The sequence below is a fragment of the Mytilus galloprovincialis genome, chromosome 5, assembly GCF_965363235.1.
Source record: "Mytilus galloprovincialis chromosome 5, xbMytGall1.hap1.1, whole genome shotgun sequence".
Classification (NCBI taxonomy): domain Eukaryota; kingdom Metazoa; phylum Mollusca; class Bivalvia; order Mytilida; family Mytilidae; genus Mytilus; species Mytilus galloprovincialis.
This window is the reverse complement of record NC_134842.1, coordinates 82,734,476-82,756,957: the sequence shown is the minus strand read 5'-3', so window position 1 is coordinate 82,756,957 and position 22,482 is coordinate 82,734,476. Positions and strand designations below refer to the sequence as shown.

The window sequence follows — 22,482 nt, the reverse complement described above, 5'->3', positions numbered from 1 at the left end:
TCACACCATTGCAACAACGTCCTGTTTTGATAAATTTGTTAAAATGCTGGGACCATGATACTAATAGTATAATATTTCCCTTTTAAGCAGGCTTAATTTTCATATTATATTTCCATATTATAGTTTTGGCCTGAATCTACTGATTTATATCACACCTGCTATAATTTTCAACGATCGAAATAAAAAAAAATGGTACGTGAAATATTTCTACGGAACACTTGCATTTTTGTCTAAAAAAATCACTGCTCCCGTATTATTTAGTCTTGTTGCGGTTTAGGCTTTTTATTCTGTATAGGTTTCTTTCTATAACAAAAATCTGTGTGTTGACTCTTAATGTTTTGATTGATATGTGTCGTTGGGTTGATGTCGTATTAATGTATACCTTTAAAATTGTTTTCAAAACCAAATGATTGATTGGGTATAGAAATATTCACATCTCCCGTTCGACAGTATATCTTTGCTAAAATTGGGTGCGGACGTTTGGTTGTTCGGTTGTATAAATAAGCAGCCGCATTTGGTCGAGAAAAAAAATAGTCTATGCATGGTGTAGTGAGAGTTTCGCGCTATCTATACGTTAAAAAAAAGTGAACAAATCGTTGAAGGGATATACGAACTTTGATTGAAATTTCTAAAAAACGAAAAAGGTCACCTGAATCTCCAAGTAAGCCAGTCGCATGGTTGTCAACTTGAATTTAACACTTTAGAAGAAACGAAACGGCCAAAATAAGTTTAGTCTTATTATAAATTGTTGCCAACTTTTTCGTCCGTTTTTGCTTTTATGACAACTTTACCAGATATATATATATAAAGATTTGACAGTAATTGTTTCACCAAAACGAGCTCAACTACATGTCGTTGTTTTACGCTTCAACATAAATGCATATGTATGTATACAATGGAGACTGTTTTCTGTTCTACTGCCCTGGTCCTAGATTGGCTGTATACAATCTAACCCCCGACATTTTTTAGGTCAGTGTCGGATTCCGGGCGACATAGCGTACACTTTCCTTTTAATTTTTAGCGTTATTAATATCGTAATTTTTGTATCCTTGCTATCCTTGCTAAATCTTCTACTGTATATCACAGCTAGTGAATAAGTCTAAATGTCCGTACAGTGTATAGTAAGATCTTTTTTCCACACATGGACATTTCATTAGTATAGAAAGTTCGCTATAGTGTTCCATCATGGTCTTAGTGCAGTTTCGAGAGCTTATAGTGCACCGAGGCGGCCTAGGTTATTTTTAGACGCACCGTAAAGTCCTAGTCACACCATTGCAACAACGTCCTGTTTTGATAAATTTGTTAAAATGCTGGGACCATGATACTAATAGTATAATATTTCCCTTTTAAATAGTAATTGTTATGAATGATAATATTTTACATGTATGCTGTCTAATTTTTTAAATAGTTATTTGGTTAATATGGTGTCTCGTAAGTCATTTTTGGACAGGATATTTTTGTTTTATAGTGTATGTATATTCTGCACGAATAATTTTTATCGCTATCATTATAAAAAACTAGACCATGTGAATCGTATGAGATCGACAAGACAGCTGATTGGATAAATGGGATGAATTGTTACGCCTACATAAAACTGATATCCAATCGAATGCCAGCAGACACCTGTCAGTAAAAACAAATTGTAAGCGTGGATGGTTAGAGATTTATTTGTGTATTCGATATTTGAAAAATAAGTTAGATAGTCACTATTCGTTTTCCCTTTTTTCAGCCGGATTTCAATAACTGTTTTTACACTTTCTTAATTAACAGAAAGGTATTTAAATAGAAGCGCATCACATGTAACAGAGATTTACAAGCATTTAATATAGCGACTTGTGTTTTCCGGAACGTCCTATTTTCAATTATTCACAGACTTTTGCAATAATAGTAAACCTTTATTTTTTACCTTCAAAAACTGCTCAAACTTTTATTCTCAGACTAGACAGCATGAAAGACATAAACACTTTTATAAGTCAGTGTACACACGGTGTTTTCCAAACTTGGTAATTTCTTCGCCCAGGGATATGAATTTGACATTAAAAGTCCCTCAAAGCTTTACAATACCCGGTCGTGTCATTTCCGTATATTGTAGATGGAACGAGTGATATACATACACCAGACATGCATGTTCCCTTACAGGTAAATTTTACCTTTTTGGAGGACTCCTAAGTGGGGATGCTTTGCATGTGTGCTAATCTAAAAAAAATCCAATCTTTTATTTTTCTAAACTGCGTTACATGCAAATGCGAAATAATTAGTGTTGTTTGTTCAGTCCAATTTATTTATAAATATTAATTTATTCTTTTGAATAAAAAAAACTACGCATGTAAACTTCAATGAATACAATAGTATTTAATACTAGTAGCCTAAATGTAAAACAATGCAGCAAGATTTGAGGTTGAAGCGGCTCGATCAAAACGTGAATAGATGAGAAATTGTCATCATTCTTCTAATTAATTACAAAGTATTTTGTGAGAACAAATACTTATATTTTAGTGATGGTGATTCATTGTTGTTTGCCTCAGTCACCTCCAGTGGCAAATATTTCATTCGTGTTCATAACGAGAACACAAGTTTTAAATATAATAGGAAGCACTTCAAATAGTCGTTCGACAATAAGATTAAAAGTAAACTTGAAATACGGTAACCACTGAATAATGAGAGAAGATTTAATAAGGATAGAAATTTAGCCTTGCAACAGCTCGCTACAGTGGGACCACTAACATCATTGAGGAAGAGTTTTCAATTTGCAGAGAGCGATGGTCCTCTCAATCTACTCTGATGTCGGCCATCTCTATTCATACGTGTAGATACCAACATCACATAACGGTATCTAATTTAGATAAGATCATGACTTTAAAATCGCATTAGTAACGGTGATTATTCTGTTAAACTGTATTGTTTATTATGCTCGAGTTTTTGGTATGACCATGGAAGTATTATATTGACGTCAATATAATACTTCCATGGTATGACTATGCGACCTCTCTACTGGTTGGTCTCGTGAGAATAAGTTCACCTCAACAGCGAGAGGACTTTAGTCCGAATCCCAAACGGGTCTAACAAAGAGTTTTTTTCTTTCTTTCGAACTGTTAGCTTGTGAACTTACACGTTAAAAATCCATCTCAGTGTGTCGGTCTAGTACAAAGCAGGCTTAATTTTCATATTATATTTCCATATTATAGTTTTGGCCTGAATCTACTGATTTATATCACACCTGCTATAATTTTCAACGATCGAAATAAAAAAAAATGGTACGTGAAATATTTCTACGGAACACTTGCATTTTTGTCTAAAAAAAATCACTGCTCCCGTATTTTTTAGTCTTGTTGCGGTTTAGGCTTTTTATTCTGTATAGGTTTCTTTCTATAACAAAAATCTGTGTGTTGACCCTTAATGTTTTGATTGATATGTGTCGTTGGGTTGATGTCGTATTAATGTATACCTTTAAAATTGTTTTCAAAACCAAATGATTGATTGGGTATAGAAATATTCACATCTCCCGTTCGACAGTATATCTTTGCTAAAATTGGGTGCGGACGTTTGGTTGTTCGGTTGTATAAATAAGCAGCCGCATTTGGTCGAAAAAAAAATAGTCTATGCATGGTGTAGTGAGAGTTTCGCGCTATCTATACGTTAAAAAAAAGTGAACAAATCGTTGAAGGGATATACGAACTTTGATTGAAATTTCTAAAAAACGAAAAAGGTCACCTGAATCTCCAAGTAAGCCAGTCGCATGGTTGTCAACTTGAATTTAACACTTTAGAAGAAACGAAACGGCCAAAATAAGTTTAGTCTTATTATAAATTGTTGCCAACTTTTTTGTCCGTTTTTGCTTTTATGACAACTTTACCAGATATATATATATAAAGATTTGACAGTAATTGTTTCACCAAAACGAGCTCAACTACATGTCGTTGTTTTACGCTTCAACATAAATGCATATGTATGTATACAATGGAGACTGTTTTCTGTTCTACTGCCCTGGTCCTAGATTGGCTGTATACAATCTAACCCCTGACATGGACTACTTTATTAAATGTTTACAAACAAATAAATGCAAAGAGAAAGATTCGGAAAGAAATTCTAAAATTTACACTAAAAAATAAAATACACAAAAATGGAAACAGTTTTAGACAATTATCATTTGAGAACTATATATAATTAGCATGCATCACTAAATGAAACTGATAAATTGATTGCTCCCTTAATGTCCAGTGGCAAATATATCACGCATATTCATGACCAGATGCGAAATGGATCGACCTGAAGCAAATGATTGATACATCACCAAGACAGTGAGTTCGCTGAGGTAAAACGTATGCCGTCAGGGGCGGATCCAGGATTTTGGAAAGGGGGGGCGAAGATTTAAAAGATCGCCGAGCGGAGCGAGGCGAAAAATTTTTGGGACTCTTTTTGGGCTAAAAAACATAAAATAAGTGCTTGGGGCATGTATATTTTATAGTTGCTGTAAAGTGTAAGGATTTGACATTTTTTATGCTGTATTCTCCCTATTAATTGTCTATCATAAAATGATAGTATAAATCCAAAGCTATGTACTGATATATTTGATGTAGGACTTGTCAGTAAAAAATTCGACTCAATTTACAATACGACCGACACGAGTTAAAAAAGACAAACAAGCAGTTTTTATCCAAATGTTTGATTGATATGTTTCACCCAACATAACATAGAGAACCGAAGTGAGGGGTTCCAAATCCACAAAAGATAACGAAAGTGTCTGAAATGACAACGAAGTTAGAATGACGGTCCACAAATGGAGACATAAAGGTCACACCCAGTAGGCAGGTTACAGTCTGGTCTTGAAAAAGTATGCAATATATATCAGTCCGGTGAAACAGACATTCCAGTAAGACATGCAAACCCCGGCCAAAAAAAAAATACGTCCGTTTTTATTGATCATGTTCATTTCATGCTTAATAATTTTGTCGGAAATTTTCGTTTTTAATAAGAAAAAAGTGGATAAGATTATTGTTTTCAATCCAGATACGGCCAGAATTTTTGTTTTAGGCAAGAATCAGAGTCAATTTTTTCTCTCTCAAATATCTCAGAATGCCTCCTCAAATCAAATGATTTCGTACCTGAGACTTGAAATTTTTCTAGAGCTAATACTAAAATTGAGAATGGAAATTGGGAATGTGTCAAAGAGACAACAACCCGACCATAGAAAAAACAACAGCAGAAGGTCACAAACAGGTCTTCAATGTAGCGAGAAATTCCCGCACCCGGAGGCGTCCTTCCGTGGCCCTTAAACAAATATATACTAGTTCAGTGATAATGAACGCCATGCTAATTTCCAAATTGTACACAAGAAACTAAAAATAAAATAATACAAGAATAACAGAGGCCAGAGGCTCCTGACTTGGAACAGGCGCAAAAATGCGGCGGGTGACTGGGGATCATTATTCAACTTTTTTATTCATAAAATAAGCTGGGGCATTTGGGGTTAAACATGTTTTCGTAGGTAAATAATTTTGTGGAACTTTTTTTTCATGAAAGTGTAATAGTCTATAGAGTATTTAAGAGGCAATGCCAGAGAAAACCAGGCAGAAGTTAGAAATTTTGTTCAACAACCTTTTTGAGATAAATGTGCTTTTGTATTGTATCCACCTTGTTTTGTTGGGAAATGACATTTTTAAAAGTCATATTGGGTTATTATGTATAAAAAAATGAATTTGATTTTTCACTAAATTTGACTGCTTATATAGGGAAATAGGGGTATTAATTTCTCAACAAAAACAGCCTACAATATAACAATTGATATATATTCTAAAAGATGACCATGAATACAGCAGGAAATGATAATAACATCTTTGGTATCTGTTGATATGTAAATGTTCTAATGCAGTAAACTGTCAGGAAACAGCAGTTTATTTTCGACTTTTTGGTGTTTAGACATACCAAAAGTGATGCTCTTCAATTTAAAAACCAATAAAGGTTGTAATCAGCTGGTAATGTTTTGACAGTAAAATGAACTTCTGTTGTATGTTTTTATACATAATTGAACATTTTGATAAGATTTAATAAAACTACATAATTTTGTGGTGTTGGGAAACTTATTTCCCTCACCAGGAGATTGTTGCATACATGTACGGGTGATCACTTCCAGACAGAGGCAGTTACAAATTCTGTACGGGAATGAGGATTATTTATAAGACTGAAATTATTGTATTATTTGCTGGAAATGTGGAATATGAGGAATTTAAAGCCATCCGTGAGTAGTTTTTGATGATTCAGCTGGACAAATGCTGGAAATCATACAGTTTTCTCCCACCTTAAAACAGTACATGGTATATCATGGACACCAAAAGCAAAGAAAGATCTAAATGCCATAATTTTGGGCATCTTGAAAACTGGAAAGGCGTATCACTTTGAAGCAGATGATAGTTATAGTGTATAAAAGAATTCTTTGCAACAGTTATACCAGTTGGAACAGGTAATAGTTTAAATTATGGAAGTTTAAAATTACTTCTCGGATAAATCATGTGGCCTGTTCAATAATTTTAATAAATCCCCCCTCTCCCCCATATTTTTAGTTACAATGTGAAATTATTCTCTGCAAATGTATGATCTGTGCTGAAAGCAATTTTATACAATTTTATTCATCATGTTCAAGCATTATTTGAATAGGATAATAATTTAAAATAAAAAAAAATAAAACTATCAGACTCAAAAGTTACAAAAAAAAAAGAAGATTTGGTTATGATCATGATGATTACCAATGAGAAAATCACATGTGCAACTATCCTCCATATACACAGCAGACCATACATGTCTGTCACCTTATTTATTATGCTTATCATTAATATGTACATGTCAGTAATGTATGTTCATGTGCCAAAATGAATGTACATGTAAGCAAAATGCAACTACAAATGAATACATTTGCATGTACATGTAGAATAGATAAATGTATAAAAAGATGTGGTATGAGTGTCAATGATACAACTCTCCATCCAATTCACAATTTATAAAAGTAAAGACAATCCTACAGTTATCAGGATAGTCATATATATGTTTATGTCAGATATACATGTAAACAGTAAGCTTAATTAGTTAAAAATCAGGAACGTCAAATTTAAATTTTCTGTAATTTTGATTGCTACATATACAGTGTACCTATATTTTATGACATATGAAAGACACACATATATTGAAAAGTGGTTATCATGCTTGCATATATATTTATTTATAAAAATAAAACATGTATATCAAATCTTAAGATAATTAGATTCTTAATCCACTATTTAGATGGGATCTTTTGGGACGGCAATACCTTTGTTTCATAAATTTGTTGTTTATTGTCCTTCGTGTCCTTAGAAACTAAATCTAGACATATGATTTATACATGATACAATTGCAAGGATTTCAAACTTTTAACATTTAGTTCAAAACTGAAAAAAAAATTTAAAAATAGCTCATTTTGAGATCTTGTCATTATAATTTAGATACATTTGTACATGTACATGTGTGATCCTGAAGCGCATAGCATATAAGGTTAATTTGACTCAAATATATCAAGTAAACTTGTTTAGTAATAAGTTAATCACAATTTACCGTTCTGCTTTAAAGTGTTCATTTAGATCATTTCATACATTAACCTGTCCATTTAAAAATAGAATTATAAATCATACTAAAAGTCTTGTAACTTTGAATGTTTTAATGTAGTAAGATGCTAACAGCTCATTATATATTTTCCACTGGTTCTTAAGATAAGAAAATAACTAATTTGATTTTAAATACAATTTTCCAAATTCAATTCAAAGAATAATTGATCACCTTATAATCTGTTATTTCTTCAAACAGATAAAAGATACATCAGATGACAGACTTACATATAGAGGAGCCTATAGCTATAATTAGAGAAATGGATCAACTTGATTTTGAAGTTAACCTACTGCATTAATATGAAAATTCAAAAGTGAGTACCAGTATCTCTTAAAGTACATTTTTTACATGTTTATCTTTATTTAGATAAAGTACCGTATGAGATAAAGTATGTGAAATCTTAAATCCTGTAAATATACTAGACATTACATCAGTACATAATGTAAATCAGAATAAGAATGCATAACAAATGAATTGTTAAACATTTTAAGATGACCAGTGTCAGCTTAATTTAAGAACAAATTAAAACACAGATAACACACACATAAAAATTAATGAGACCAAGTATTTATTTTCCAGATATGCAAGAAGGGTTTTAATCTCTCACTACAAATGTATATGAAGTCCTGAATGTGAAATCTTCTAAAAAATTATATTCAACTTCAAATATGTGTACTTGAATACATGTATATAATATTAAAACTCATCTTATTTAATATAATTAATTTAAAACATTTTCAAGCAAAAAACTGATGTATAAATGTATACATATGTAGCTTGACTATTCCTTCATTTTTTTCAGGTGACTGAGCTTAAAGAAAAGCACACATGAAACTGTAACCAGTTTGGGAGACTCAAAGTGACCAACAAAACATTTCAATACCTATTAAGTTTTTTAGCTCACCTGGCCCAAAGGGCCCGCCAAGTGAGCTTTTCTCATCACTTGGCGTCCGTCGTCGTCCGTCGTCTGTAAACTTTTACAAAAATCTTCTCCTCTGAAACTACTGTGCCAAATTTAACCAAACTAAGCCACAATCATCATTGGGGTATCTAGTTTAAAAATTGTGTCCGATGTCCCGTCATATCAACCAAGATGGCCGCAACGGCTAAAAATAGAACATAGGGGTAAAATGCAGTTTTTGGCTTATAACTCAAAAACCAAAGCATTTAGAGCAAATCTGACAAAGGGTTAAATTGTTTATCAGGTCAAGATCTATCTGCTCGAAAAATTTTCAGATGAATCAGACAACCCGTTGTTAGGTTGCTGCCCCTGAATTGGTAATTTTAAGGAAATTTTGCTGTTTTTGGTTATTTTCTTGAATATTATTATAGATAGAGATAAACTGTAAACAGCTAAAATGTTCAGCAAAGTAAAATCTACAAATAAGTCACCATGACCAAAATGGTCAATTGACCCCCTAAGGAGTTATTGCCCTTTATAGTCAATTTTTAACCATTTTTCATAAATCTTGGTAATCTTTTTGAAAAATCTTCTCCTCTGAAACTACTGGGACAAATAAAACCAAACTTGGCCACAATCATCATTGGAGTATTTTGTTTAAAAATTGTGTCCGGTGACCCGGCGTACCAATTTTCGTAAAATTTGTAAATTTTCACTAACATTCTCCTTTGAAGCTATTGGGCCAAGTTCATTATAGATAGAGATAATTGTAAGCAGCAAGAATGTTTAGAAAATTAAGATCTACAAACACATCCCCATCACCAAAACACAATTTTGTCATAAATCCATCTGTGTCCTTTGTTTAATATTCACATAGACCAAGGTGAGCGACACAGGCTCTTTGGAGCCTCTAGTTATGTATATGTTTGACTTTTGGTAATATTTTGGAAGTTACTTCAGTAATTGAGAGACCTCAATATTGAAAATGACAATTTTGATAGAGGACAATTTTAAGAATATCAACTTAGTTGTTTATGGATCTTTATCTTTTAAAATATTACTGGGTGTCTGAAAGAATATTTCAAATTTTTTTGAAACTATTTAGATATTTATCATGTTTCATGTGTTTATAGGCAAATATTTATACATGTCATTTATGTTAAGCAAGGGTTTATATGAATTTCTAAAAAGATGTATATGTGTTGATAAAATAAGTTCCAAATTATCATGATTATTACAGATTAACAGAAAATGGGATCAATTTATATTAAAACAAATCTGTTAAAAGGAAATGATAAGTCAAAAAATGTATTTTTTTTTAAATAATTGTGTTAACATTTCTGTGCTATTTAGAAATATGTACACCAAAAAAAAATAAACTTTAATATAAGTATCAATGTAGTATGCCCTTGTTATTTTTTGTTTTGTGCAGTACATGCATTTGAATCTTGATCAAAATTTATGGATTGAATTAATAAACAGAATAAACTAATTGTTATGTTAACACTGTAGCTAAGTATATGTCACATTTAATCAGGCCAAGTTATCCGTCTTATTAAAAAAGGAGATTTGATATGATTGCCAATTTCACGGCTACATGTACCTATCATAGTTCTCTTTAGGCCATAATCATTGTGACGTATGGTAAAAATTCTCTGTTGTCATTATTCTGACTTTTATACAAACCAAGTGATGAAGATAAACGGTGCTTCTATTTCCAAAGGTTTTGAAGAAACTGCTATGGAACACAATAAAAATCAGAAGATGTAGTATAACAGTGGCGGATCCAGAAATGTTCATAAGAGGGGGCCCACCGACTGACCTAAGGGGGGCCCGCTCCAGTCACGCTTCAGTGATTCCCTTTATAAGCCCCCCTGCCCCCCCCTAAATCCGCCTCTGCATAATTGTAATCAGACAACTCTCCATTAAGAGACCATACAATGTAAAAGTTTATAGTAATAGGTACAGCCTTCAATAAAGAACTAAACCACTCTGCATATCATATTTGATTTTGCAAAAACCAAGAGCATGCTTATTTGTAGATTTTGTCACTATCAATTATATACGTGCATGTACTAATGTATTCATGTGGTGTTCGTTCTTGATTTGAAATCCTCCACCCCCCCCCCCCCCCCCCCCAAAAAAAAAATATATGTAAATGGACAAGATCCATGGTTATGATGGTCATGCCAGTTGGGAGTTAAGAATATATAAGGTTGAGAAATGAGGATCTAATCATTTATTATTTTCGACCGCAAGCAATTTTTAGGAATGTATAATGGTATGATGTTGTCATTGTTGTTGTCTGAAGACACATTGGTTTCCGGACAATAACTTTAGTTTAAATTAATGGATTTCTATGAAATTTTGTTATAAGGTTCACATGGTTCAATACCCCAAAAGGAAGGTTTGGTGAATTTGGGGATGATGGTCCTTGGAACACAACAGATTGTCTTGAGGTGCTGCACACATGTTCCTAATATCAAAAGATTTTGTCAAAGGGCAAACAGATCGTGCTCCCGACACAAAATTGTAAACAAAAGTCATCTTTTTATTTTGAGGTCAAAGGTCAAAGTACAGCAAAAATTGTATTGTTGTATCTGTGGCATTGACTTATGATCTAATTGCCAATTCAATGAGAATTGTCTTGCATCTTCCAACTAATTACTTTCATGGTGAAAATTTGTACAAAAAAGGCCTACATGAAATGAATAGTGTACATTTTATGGTTGCTATGCCTATGGCAACCAAAGGAACAAAGTGGCGACAAGACTACAACTTTTTGTCTTTAATTTTTTTCATCAAAAACTATCACTAAAACATAATAAATACAATAAAGATGCAAAAGTTTATGGTATTTTGCAACTTAATCCATGTAATACCATGTTGGTTTGCCAAAGCATAATTTTCTCAATATTACAAGTTTCCTTATTTTTTGCATTTTTTTACTGAATTGTTTGAAAAAGAGTAAAAAAGATACCAAAAATTGTACTTTCATTATTTTTTTAAACCAACTTAGTACTAGACTTCCATATCAGTAGTTAAGTCATAAGTGTTGTTTTCCTCTGGTGATGGATAATTGAAAACGGTCAAAAAACGGCTTTTCTCAAATTTTCTCAATTTTCCCTATTTTAGCATTTTTTTACCTTATTTCTTGAAAAAAATCAAAAAGATACCAAAAATTTTATTCTCATTATTTTTTACACAAACATAGTACTAGACTTCCATATAGATAGTTAAGTCATAAAGGCTGTTTTTCTCCAATGATGGATCATTGAAAACGGTTAGAAACTGGCAATTCCCAATTTTCCTTATTTTAGCATTTTTTTACCTTACTTTTTGAAAAAAATCAGAAAGATACCAAAAATTTTATTTTCATTATTTTTTACACCAACATAGTACTAGACTTCCATATAGATAGTTAAGTCATAAAGGCTGTTTTTCTCCAATGATGGATCATTGAAAACGATTAGAAACTGGCATTTCTCAATTTTCTCAATTTTCCTTATTTTAGCATTTTTTTACCTTACTTTTTGAAAAAAATCAAAAAGATACCAAAAATTTTATTTTCATTATTTTTTACACCAACATAGTTCTAAACTTCCATATAGGTAGTTTAGTCAGAAGGGCTGTTTTTCTCCAATGATGGATCATTGAAAACGATTAGAAACTGGCATTTCTCAATTTTCTCAATTTTCCTTATTTTAGCATTTTTTTACCTTATTTTTTGAAAAAAATCAAAAAGATACCAAAAATTTTATTTTCATTATTTTTTACACCAACATAGTACTAGACTTTCATATAGGTAGTTTAGTCATAAAGGCTGTTTTTCTCCTATGATTGATCATTGAAAACGGTTAGAAACTGGCTTTTCCCCCATACATTTCAATGAAAATTCGCAGTTTGAGCGCTTATATTGAATTTCATGAAAAAAAAAGTCAAATTCACAAAAAATTAAAAAAAAATTTATATATTCCCGGTCAGTATGTTATACTGAAAGGGTAAAATATATTTTTGACCAAATTAATTTTTTTTAGTTGAACAGTCCTGCCTGGTGCTCTCTGACATTGCCTCTTAATATTACTTTCTGTTTGGTAGAATAGTGAAATAGAAGTCAATACGTTCTTGCTCAATCCTGTGTCGCTTTGAAGATTTCCTGATTGTCATGACATCCTCAGCCTAAGCAATGTGTATTACTGTAATTTGAATTTCAAAATGACCGTGTGCCGTTTTTTCAACGCACTGGTCAACTCCACCATAGCAAATCACATGACTTTGACAATCAGTAAATACCAGCGAAAAATATATTGATAAGTAAAGAATTGTCGTATAAAAATTAAATACTCGGGAAATGGCAAAGTTCACTAAGTCTAGTCTGATTAATAATTTTCCAAAAAAAAGGCCGCGCAAAGGGGGGGCGTACGCCCTCTACGCCCCCCTCTGAATCCGCCAATGGCCGTACTAGAATGCTGTATGGATTTTGCTCATTGTTAAAGGCCGTACAGTGACCTTTGAACGACTTTGACCCCCCCCCCCCCCTTGCAGAGCTATAGAAAAACAGTACATTAAGGGGTGTTACACAGACTCTTTTTCGATGATACACAGACTCTTCTTAATTGTTACACGGACACTTTTTATGAATAGAATCACTCGTGCATGATCAGTGAGTTCATGGGCACTTTCATTTTCAATTAGATTTGAACTTTTTGGTTCACCGACTTATTTCCTGTCTTTTTATTGGATAAAATATTTACGTTAGCATCAATATCTATTTTCCGAAACATTTCCAGTAAAATACTATTCATATTAGTACACCAAGGGATTAGACATTTAACTTCAAGGGAGGGGGGGAGGGTATGGTATAATAAATCAAATTGTCATCACTGTTGGGTTTTTCGTCTGAATATTTTACATTAACTGTGTCAGATGCCTCATTACAGGCTGAACCTTTTATAGGGTGCTCATTATAAAGTTTTAGTTTTTGGTCATTGTTGAAGGGTGTGCAGTGACCTATTATATAGTGACTAACAAGTAAATCACTTGGTCTACATGGTTTAAATGGTTGATAGTCGTCTCACCATATCTCCTTAGGCCAAAATAAAAATTGTTTGTTTCCCCTCCCCACACCCAGGTAAAAAATAAGCCCCCTGGGATGGGAAACAGACATTCTTTTAAATGTGGACTTATTCATGATCTTTTTATTGAAATTCTGAAATAAGAAGATTTTACTAGTCTATAAGTATCACATAAACTTTACATTATCAATAATCCATTAAAATGAAGTCCAGTCAAAATAACCATGCCAGACAGATATAGGACAGATAATTTCATGAATTTCATGAATTTTTGAATTTCACAGTTCTTCCATACCCCAAATTTATGGTTAAACGTTTATAGTAACCATAGAAACAGAGAAAAAGACTAAACATAAAAACCATGAAAATGGTGTCATTGTCAGATGAAATAAGCCATTCAAAAATGTCAAACATGTACAACTTACATTTATTCCATAATTATTCCAAAAGTAGTGATCCTATACATGTACAATGTAGCTTATAGCTTATGAGAAACATTGATGACCTTCGGCTATTGTCTGCTCTGAAGTTGGGTTGTTGTCTTTTTTGGCACATTCCCCATTTCCAGTGTCAATTTTATTAGCATGATTAGGAAGTATAAACTGAGAAACAAACCTAACCATGTTAACATTGTATCAAACTGAAATAACCTTAATCACTTAAATTATCCATGAAGGTCAAGGTCAGGTCAACCCAACCTGATAGACAAGTAGATCTTTCAAGATACTCATATACAATAAAATGTATCCAATTACATATATAAAATATACAGTATAAAAGAGCATTTCATAGATTAAGTAACAGTATATTTTACATGCAGTCATTGAACCATGAAAATGGGGTCAGGTGCAATGTACATATAATGGCAAACTGAAACATCATAACATATTAATTACCTACTAGCATCTGAATACAAGACAAGAAACATCCAGCTCTTTTAGCTTTTAAAATGTAAAGCTCTAAAAAATAGCTTACATCATCACCCCAAGACTGTAATACAAATTTCTTGTATACAACCAACTTTCATGACTTTTGTGTAAGGCGAGACAAAATAAAATGATACTTTGAAGTACATGTATTGTTTAATATGTTTGACTACTATTATAAAATGCCAGTTTCAGAATGAACAGTAATTTAGAAGATTATTAAAATACATGTAGATACATTCAGACTATTATAACTATACAGCAAGCTGTCATTCGACTCTAACCAACAACCATGCCAGGGCTGTAAACTAAAGCTTGTCTAGGTTGGTAAAAACTTCCATCATCATGCATATATATGACACTAACCAATAGTGATGGACCGTGACAGACCCTCATGGAAAGTAAAGGAGGTTTAACACTCCCTGGTGGTACATGTAGCCAACAATAGCAATGGCAGCATAGAAACTCTTATTATATCCAAATTCTTATTTCAAATGAATAATTATCCAAGGTGAATCAGATGATGTATGATCATGATGCTGCACGTTTAGTATTGACAATGATTGATATTCACTGAAACTAGAAATTTCCATTATTCCAATTTTCTATTCTTAATGATATAACTATCCAAGATAATCATGGAATTAAGATATGATGCACTACTAATATTCCTAGAAAACTTTAAATTCTCTTTATTTCAAATTGTTAATATTACTTATTTCAAATATATATATATATATATATATCAAAGGTATGCTCTGTCACCAAGTAATGTAGTACATTGTATTTCCTACATTTTTTCTATGAATTGTAAGTTTGCTATTTGTTCAATTCACAATTCTCTTTTTGTCCAATCAGATCATCCCATCAACTGTACATCATGACATAATGCTGTTAGCTCTATCAACGTTATTTCCAAACCAATAAGTAACACAAAATTAGGAATGAATCCACCATTTCACAATTTATAGCTACAGGTACAAATGAGGTACCATATGAGAGTAACTTAGTGACACTATATATTTCCTATATATACATTGATATACATGATATATGCCGCTTCATAATCTGGCTGGGAATCATGCTCAAACCAATGTGATATCTTATCTACAAAAAAAGCATACATTAAGAATAAAGTATTTATTATATATAAACTTGTATAATTTATCTACAAGAAAAACTAGCAATCATAATTTGCTTGACAACAAAGTTTAATGATGTAAAGAAATGAATTTATGACTAATACAATTTAATTGATAAGTCCCTTATGAGAAGAAGAATAAAACCCTTTTTTGAGGTTCTATTTCTAAAACAAAATGTTCTCTCTTTCTACATCAATGTTTTCTTAGGTGTATACTTCATTGAAGGGTTACTGTCTAATAGAGGCTATAGCATTGTATAGCACTATACTTGTTGTGATCAATTTATAATACTTTTTTATTTTAAAATAGAATTTGTTGAATATTACTACCAACGTGACATGGTGACAAAGCAAATAGTATTTATAAGATTCTTCTTCTTCTTTATAATCCATCAACATACTGATGATAACGTGTCCGGCACTTATTTACAGTAACTATGCCGCGCATGCGTGGGATCTAATTTTTATTTAGTCATGACAGTCATGACAGTGAATAATAATTAATATACAAAAGATAAAAATAAAAATTTCAACATAATTTCTTTTTCTTGTTATAACATATATTTAAGTTCTACAAAATTTAGAGCATAACAAATCATTTATAACAAAATAATGAATCATACCCGGTAAAATCTTAAATTTCTTATCACAAAAGATGAAAAGTGTTAAAAATTATTGTTAAGGACGCAATGTCGTCTCATCATTTGGAATCAGGCATGTCAGGGCACAATATCAATATACTCTTTTTTTTGCCCCGGGCAATTTTGAGGTTATTGCATATATATAAACCCAAGCCTTGAACATGTTGAAGGTATTCATAACACATATGTGACAAATTATAATTATTGTACATCACCCACCAGTGGCTATATAAATAGGTATATCATCGTCGTAACTAGTCTGAGATTACTCTGACGTCCAAACGGCTGTTTTGCCAGACAAGCTTGTCTCGGACTACATGGTAACATCTGAAGATTGGTTGGTTATTGGTTAATAAAAAAAAGTGACAAATATTTCATGCAAATTTAGGACGTGACAGTTATCAATACATTAACCATGTTAACATACAATATATAGGATTACTCGATCAGGGGTTTAGGTCTTGTAACTGTTGTATAGGCCATCCCGCACAACCATACCATTGTGAATACCCCACATGTCAATGCATGTTAGGCAATAAACAGGGGTGGATCCCGCCATTTTTAAAAGGAGGTTTAAACCATACTAGTTTATATGTAACTTTTTAAATCATGCATTGATCTTCCAAAAAACATGAAAAAGGGGGGGGGGTCCAATCACAGGAACAATTTTTTAACAAGCCCAAATTCTTACTTTGTCTTTGAACAGGCTACTATCCAAGAGTGTGGAGTATTGGAACGTCGATTCATACCTGTATGCACAAATTTAACAAATGTGAACATTTTTCCTTCAAATTCTTGGGTGATGATCCATAATCAATGATTATTCTGATAGACATGTATTAAAATATTCATTTCTACTCACCAATTGCAATTTCCAGCTCAGCTTATATTGTACTATAGTTTCCTTCTACCATGTCAACGATTTTATGTAAAATAAGTTAGCTATTAGAAGCGCTGACACTGCCGACACACACAACAAAGAGGGTACGGTAACGTTAAATCGTTTACGGGCGAAGAATTATTTTCCGTTTTTAATTAAACTTGTCAGATTTGATTAATTATCGTCGAAAAATGTCCCTAATGGATAGTCATTCAAATTAAACCAGCTTTATTATGCTGTATGCATGTAATATATATGTAACCTGGTCTTTAAATGTACTTTAAGTACAGTGTCTGACGTATTTATAAACATTTTCTTGATTATTTATCCTATTTCAAATATAAATTTGAATGAATTTATAAGCCTTTTTCTGCTATAATATTCAAATTTTATTTTTTAACGAAGGCTTCTGGTATGTAGTTTTTTTTTACAAAAGGCTCTCGAATTATAGACACATTAAAAAATAAAGATGGAAAGTCAAACGCATGAGTCTGGCAAAAATAAAGTTAACGGACAATGTCATGACAATAAACAGAAAACGATAAAAGACAGAGTTATATCTATATATTTTTTTCCCTGCCTCAAATTTACTCAAATGCAATTTATATAGGTAACATAAAAGATAATTTCAAGTGTTCACGGCCGACATCCGTTATTATTAAATAAGGGTGTAAAAATGAATGACAAATTCTTCACCACGTACGGCAGTCTGTAATTGCATATAAAACGTATTGCAATCACTTGTAAACCATTAAATATAAAGGTTCAGGTGCTTATATTCAATAATCAAATATTATTTCGGCAATCTGTTGATTTTTTTTAGTCAATTCGCGGCGATTTGTGCAGCAGTATGACTTTGAGCTACTTTTTTTATTTATATAATTATAAAACAGTGTTAAATAATTAAATAGGAAGAAGTTAGAATTAAAATTGAATATTTGTTTTATTTAAATAACATGATTAAGGGGACGTGGTAGACTTTCAGTTAAAAAAATCGTCTTCTTTCACAGTTTTATTTTATTCTTGAAAGGGGAGCAACCCCTGATAAATAATGGGAAAGTTTCACTCGTTTTGTGTCCAAATTATTAAAATCTGAACACGACTGGACACGGTCTGACAACATCTTGATGTCAGTTTGTATCCATGGTCTGTTTTGGTCTGACACGGTCTTAACGGATCTAAACAGCTCGCTAGAAGATACAGTCTTAAATATCTTGACATGCCTTAACGGGACTAATTTACCTAATGAGACTATCGATCCGAATGGAGACTGAACGATCTGACAAATCTTGACGTTTTCCTCTAGCGGTAAATCCAGTCAATTAAGATACGATCAGACCAAAATGACCGTTTCAGACTGAAATCGTGCTACTAGTGACAGGTGTCTATATTTCATGTTTTGAATAGACAAGAGTCTGCAGTTGTTGTTAATAAATCAAATGTCACAGTTCTGCAATAAATAGAACCAAATTTTACAAATTGCATGCTGATATATTACAGGAGAATGACAAGGTTCCCAACTTGGACAGGCATGTGACATAAGACAACCAATGGCAAGGTTGCTGACATAGGGCTGACTTGTGATAAAAGACAACCAATGACAAGGTTCCTGACTTAGGATAGACATGTGATGAAAGACATCTAATGACAAGGCTCCTGAATTGGGACAGGCATGTGACATAAGACAACCAATGATAAGTGTCCTAACTTAGGACACTTATGAACTTTGAGCTTGAATTATATTTATAATACTGACCTTCTTCTTCCATAGTACATTGTAATTCCTCATCACTATCTTCGTCTTGACATCCAGGTGTTATTGTGATACCAGTACTTAATTTACCTGTAAAATAGATATATATAGATATGTTTCATATCCAAGTGTTATGTATACCAGTACTTTTTAAAAATTACCTGTAAAAGAGTAATCAATATTACTTTGTCATATTTAATATCTGTAATAATGATAAATGTAAACTTATGCCTTATATATTTCTAATTACTTAATGCTATTTTATGAAGTTTTCCTTTGATGTTACAAAGACAATAACAATCAAAACCAAGGAGTAAACAAAGACTAAAAAAACCAAAGGACATTTACATCAACAGTTATCAATAAATAAGAAACAACATGAACTCCACTAAAAACCGGGAGTGAAATCAGGTGCTCTGGAAGGGAATTAATTGATAATTTCCTTTTTCAGTACAGAAGAGTTATATGATAAATTATCACTAGAAATTAAGGGCATGGGTGCAGTTGTCAATGAAATTAACAACGTCGTCATAGGTAAAATAGGAATTAACAGATTATCATTTGTCATTTCAACTAGATTGCTTTTCACCTTTTGCCATCCAGGCTCAAGCTAGAAAATCAATATCATTGATTTGACCAACGATAATCTATAAATCTATTCGACTTTTGTCACTCATACATGTTTAACAGTGATATACATATAACTCATCCAATAAATATACCTGCACTGGTTTTATAAATAGTAAAAAAATTGTTACACAGAATCTCATATCTTTTTTAAGATAATTGTACCTTATAAGTTACCTGTAATTGCTATCTCATATCCAGGTGATATAAACACATTTATATTGTGGATGCTTTATGTTTCATGTGATACTCAATTTCCTTGATTTTGTGGCTATATAAAATGGACCACTATTTAAAGTGTACAAATATCATGAAGACTTGTTATATGAATTTATTCACCAAAATACAATATATATACTCCCAGTCTAAGAAAATTGAAACCAATGAAAAATATCAATTTAACCACAACACTTGAAATACCAGTAAATTAATAGCATTTAGTTCACATACAAGTTATAAATTGTCTAATACTTTGAGACCACCTCAAAGAGATTAGCTCATGTGTTCAATTCTCTCTTAACCCTTTCAACGCTAAACACGGCATATGCCGCGATGACATAAGCCGTCCGCCACTGCTATTCGCGGCATATGCCGCGATGACAACGGATTTTTCATAAGGACTCTTAAACCATTCGGTTTTCATTCGGGTCCTCTCTAATTTTTCCTTGTATGAATCGATGATATGCAAGGTCTCAATTGCGCTTGAAATCCCGGCAATTTTTATTGTAAAATCATGCAGTAGAAGGAAAATTGAAGGAAAATAAAAACAAATATTTTGACAAATGCAAATGGCGGAAATCGGAAACGAAGCTGTAAATATGGAAATATTTCAGCATTTCTATGGCGAAACTGACGACAAGGATTAGTTAAAAGGTTTCTTGTTATCTCAATGTGTTTATTACATTCAATTCGTGTGGGAAATATGATTTGATCGATCATTACGAGACGTAGAAAAAGGGGGGAAATGGAGGTTGACTGAAAATTTTGAGGACGGAGCCACTGATTTGTGCCATGATTACATAATACGTTGTGTATGGTGCAATACGCTACGGAATCGAGCAATTGGTGTCTACTTTATTGTATGGCAGATAAAAAAACTAAATAGATGAAGACTAAAAGTAGTTTTTATTCAAAATTCAACACAAATGTAATAAATTACACCTTTTACCTGTTAATTACCTGAAAATGCAGGTAACCTGATAAAAATTTTACTCAAATAACTGCCTAACATTACAGTTCATACTCTCCTGAGCATTTTTCATGCAATAACCTTTTCTGTATCTCTTATAATAAAAAAGATACAGCAGTCTGAAAAGGAATATACTGTTCTAATGAATGAACACAAAAAAAATGCAGCAGCAGCAGCCATTTTTCTATTTTTTTGTGTAGCGTTGAAAGGGTTAAGTGTGTTGTGCAGTAAAAAGTCTTAGGTTTCTTGTAACTTTAATAACTGTTTACATGATAACATAATATTATTTTTACCTTTTTCCGCCATATCTTTGTTTAACTGTGACAATTGTTCTTGTGTTTGTTTTTGTTTCTCTTCTTCTTTCTCTCGTTTTAATTTTTCATATTGTGGTCTGTAATCCCTATAAACAATAATATCTATTTTTAGTAAATATTTATAATCGGGGACTTGAGTCAAATAAAACTCTTGGTATTCCAAATGCCATATAAGATTAATAGATTATCTGTCTTGAAAGCTGCTTTCAGCAAATCATGGCAGATGTTTTTTATAGGTAGAGGATGTCAAATTCTACAAAAAAGGTTACATCTGACCTTTGGCAGGAAAACTATCAATCCTGATCAATTACAATAGAAATCAAACACACCTGTCCACATGCAGGGTTCTATATCACAATCTCAGTATTGATACTCAGCTGTAAATCAGAGTGATATTACTAAATATCACTATATTTCATAGTGAATCAGTCATCACCAGGAAGAGTGATTTTTCACTTGAAAACCAAGTGTAAACTGTACCTTTCATACTCTTCAGCAGTGATTTTTCAATTGAAAACCGAGTGTAAGCTGTACCTTTCATATTCTTCAGAAGTGATTTTTGACTTGAAACCCTAGTGTAAACTCTACCTTTCATACTCTTCAGAAGTGATTTTTCACTTAATCCTAGTGTAAACTGCACCTGTACCTATCACAATCTTCAGCAGTGATTTTTCAATTGAAAACCTAGTGTTTACTGTACCTTTAATTCTGTAATTAGTAGTGACATTTCACTTGAAATCTTAGTGTACCTTATATACTCTTCAGTAGTGATTTTTCACTTGAAATCTTAAGTGTACCTTATATACTCTTCAGTAGTGATTTTTCACTTGAAATCGTAGTGTACCTTATATACTCTTCAGTAGTAATTTCTCACTTGAAATCTTAGTGTACCTTATATACTCTTCAGTAGTGATTTTTCACTTGAAATCTTAGTGTAAACTGTACCTTTCATACTCTTCAGCAGCATCATCTACTAGTTTAAAGAATTCCTCTATACCTTCACCTGTCACTGAAGACACACCAACATTCTGAAATAAACATATTATTTAAGAATTGAATGCTTCTTTCTGTAAATTAATTGGGGTGTAAAAGCCACCAAAGTACATTTTGTATGAAGCGCTGAACCACTTCATTCTAAAAAGGTTCGGGCGGTCAACTCTTTTACAACCCTATGAAATTACTAAACTTATATCTACAAACAATTTTGGTATCCATGATCTGCCATAATTTTTATTTTAAGCTTGACAAGAATAATGAATTTATCCATAAAAGTATGTAATGAATGTAGATGACTGATTGATTTGGTTTTGTAAGTCAAATCTCAGCACTGACCATGAGGGCAAGTTTTTACTGCTTTGATGAAACTAAGAGTATCTAGTGAGAACCATCTACCTTCAGCAACAAAA

At 32.3% G+C, this 22,482-nt stretch overlaps 1 protein-coding gene and 2 long non-coding RNA genes across 3 annotated transcripts in view; 1 reads left to right on the top strand and 2 right to left on the bottom strand.

Annotated features, from left to right (window-relative positions):
* The window catches only part of LOC143076527 (GPN-loop GTPase 1-like), a 44,608-nt gene that overhangs the window by 4,971 nt on the left and 17,155 nt on the right, over positions 1-22,482 (bottom strand). Inside the window, exons 9-11 of the mRNA XM_076252351.1 lie at positions 22,022-22,104; positions 21,056-21,162; positions 18,950-19,036 (exon numbers count right to left, since the gene is read on the bottom strand). Of these exons, the coding sequence (XP_076108466.1) occupies positions 18,950-19,036; positions 21,056-21,162; positions 22,022-22,104 (277 nt within the window). The remainder of the gene's footprint in view (positions 1-18,949; positions 19,037-21,055; positions 21,163-22,021; positions 22,105-22,482) is intronic.
* LOC143076528 (uncharacterized) lies at positions 6,002-8,601 on the top strand. Its single transcript, XR_012978682.1, has 3 exons — positions 6,002-6,457; positions 7,828-7,942; positions 8,432-8,601. It is a non-coding gene; the product is annotated as an uncharacterized LOC143076528 (long non-coding RNA).
* LOC143076526 (uncharacterized) lies at positions 14,669-17,286 on the bottom strand. Its single transcript, XR_012978681.1, has 2 exons — positions 17,176-17,286; positions 14,669-15,638 (listed from the first exon to the last, which is right to left on the bottom strand). It is a non-coding gene; the product is annotated as an uncharacterized LOC143076526 (long non-coding RNA).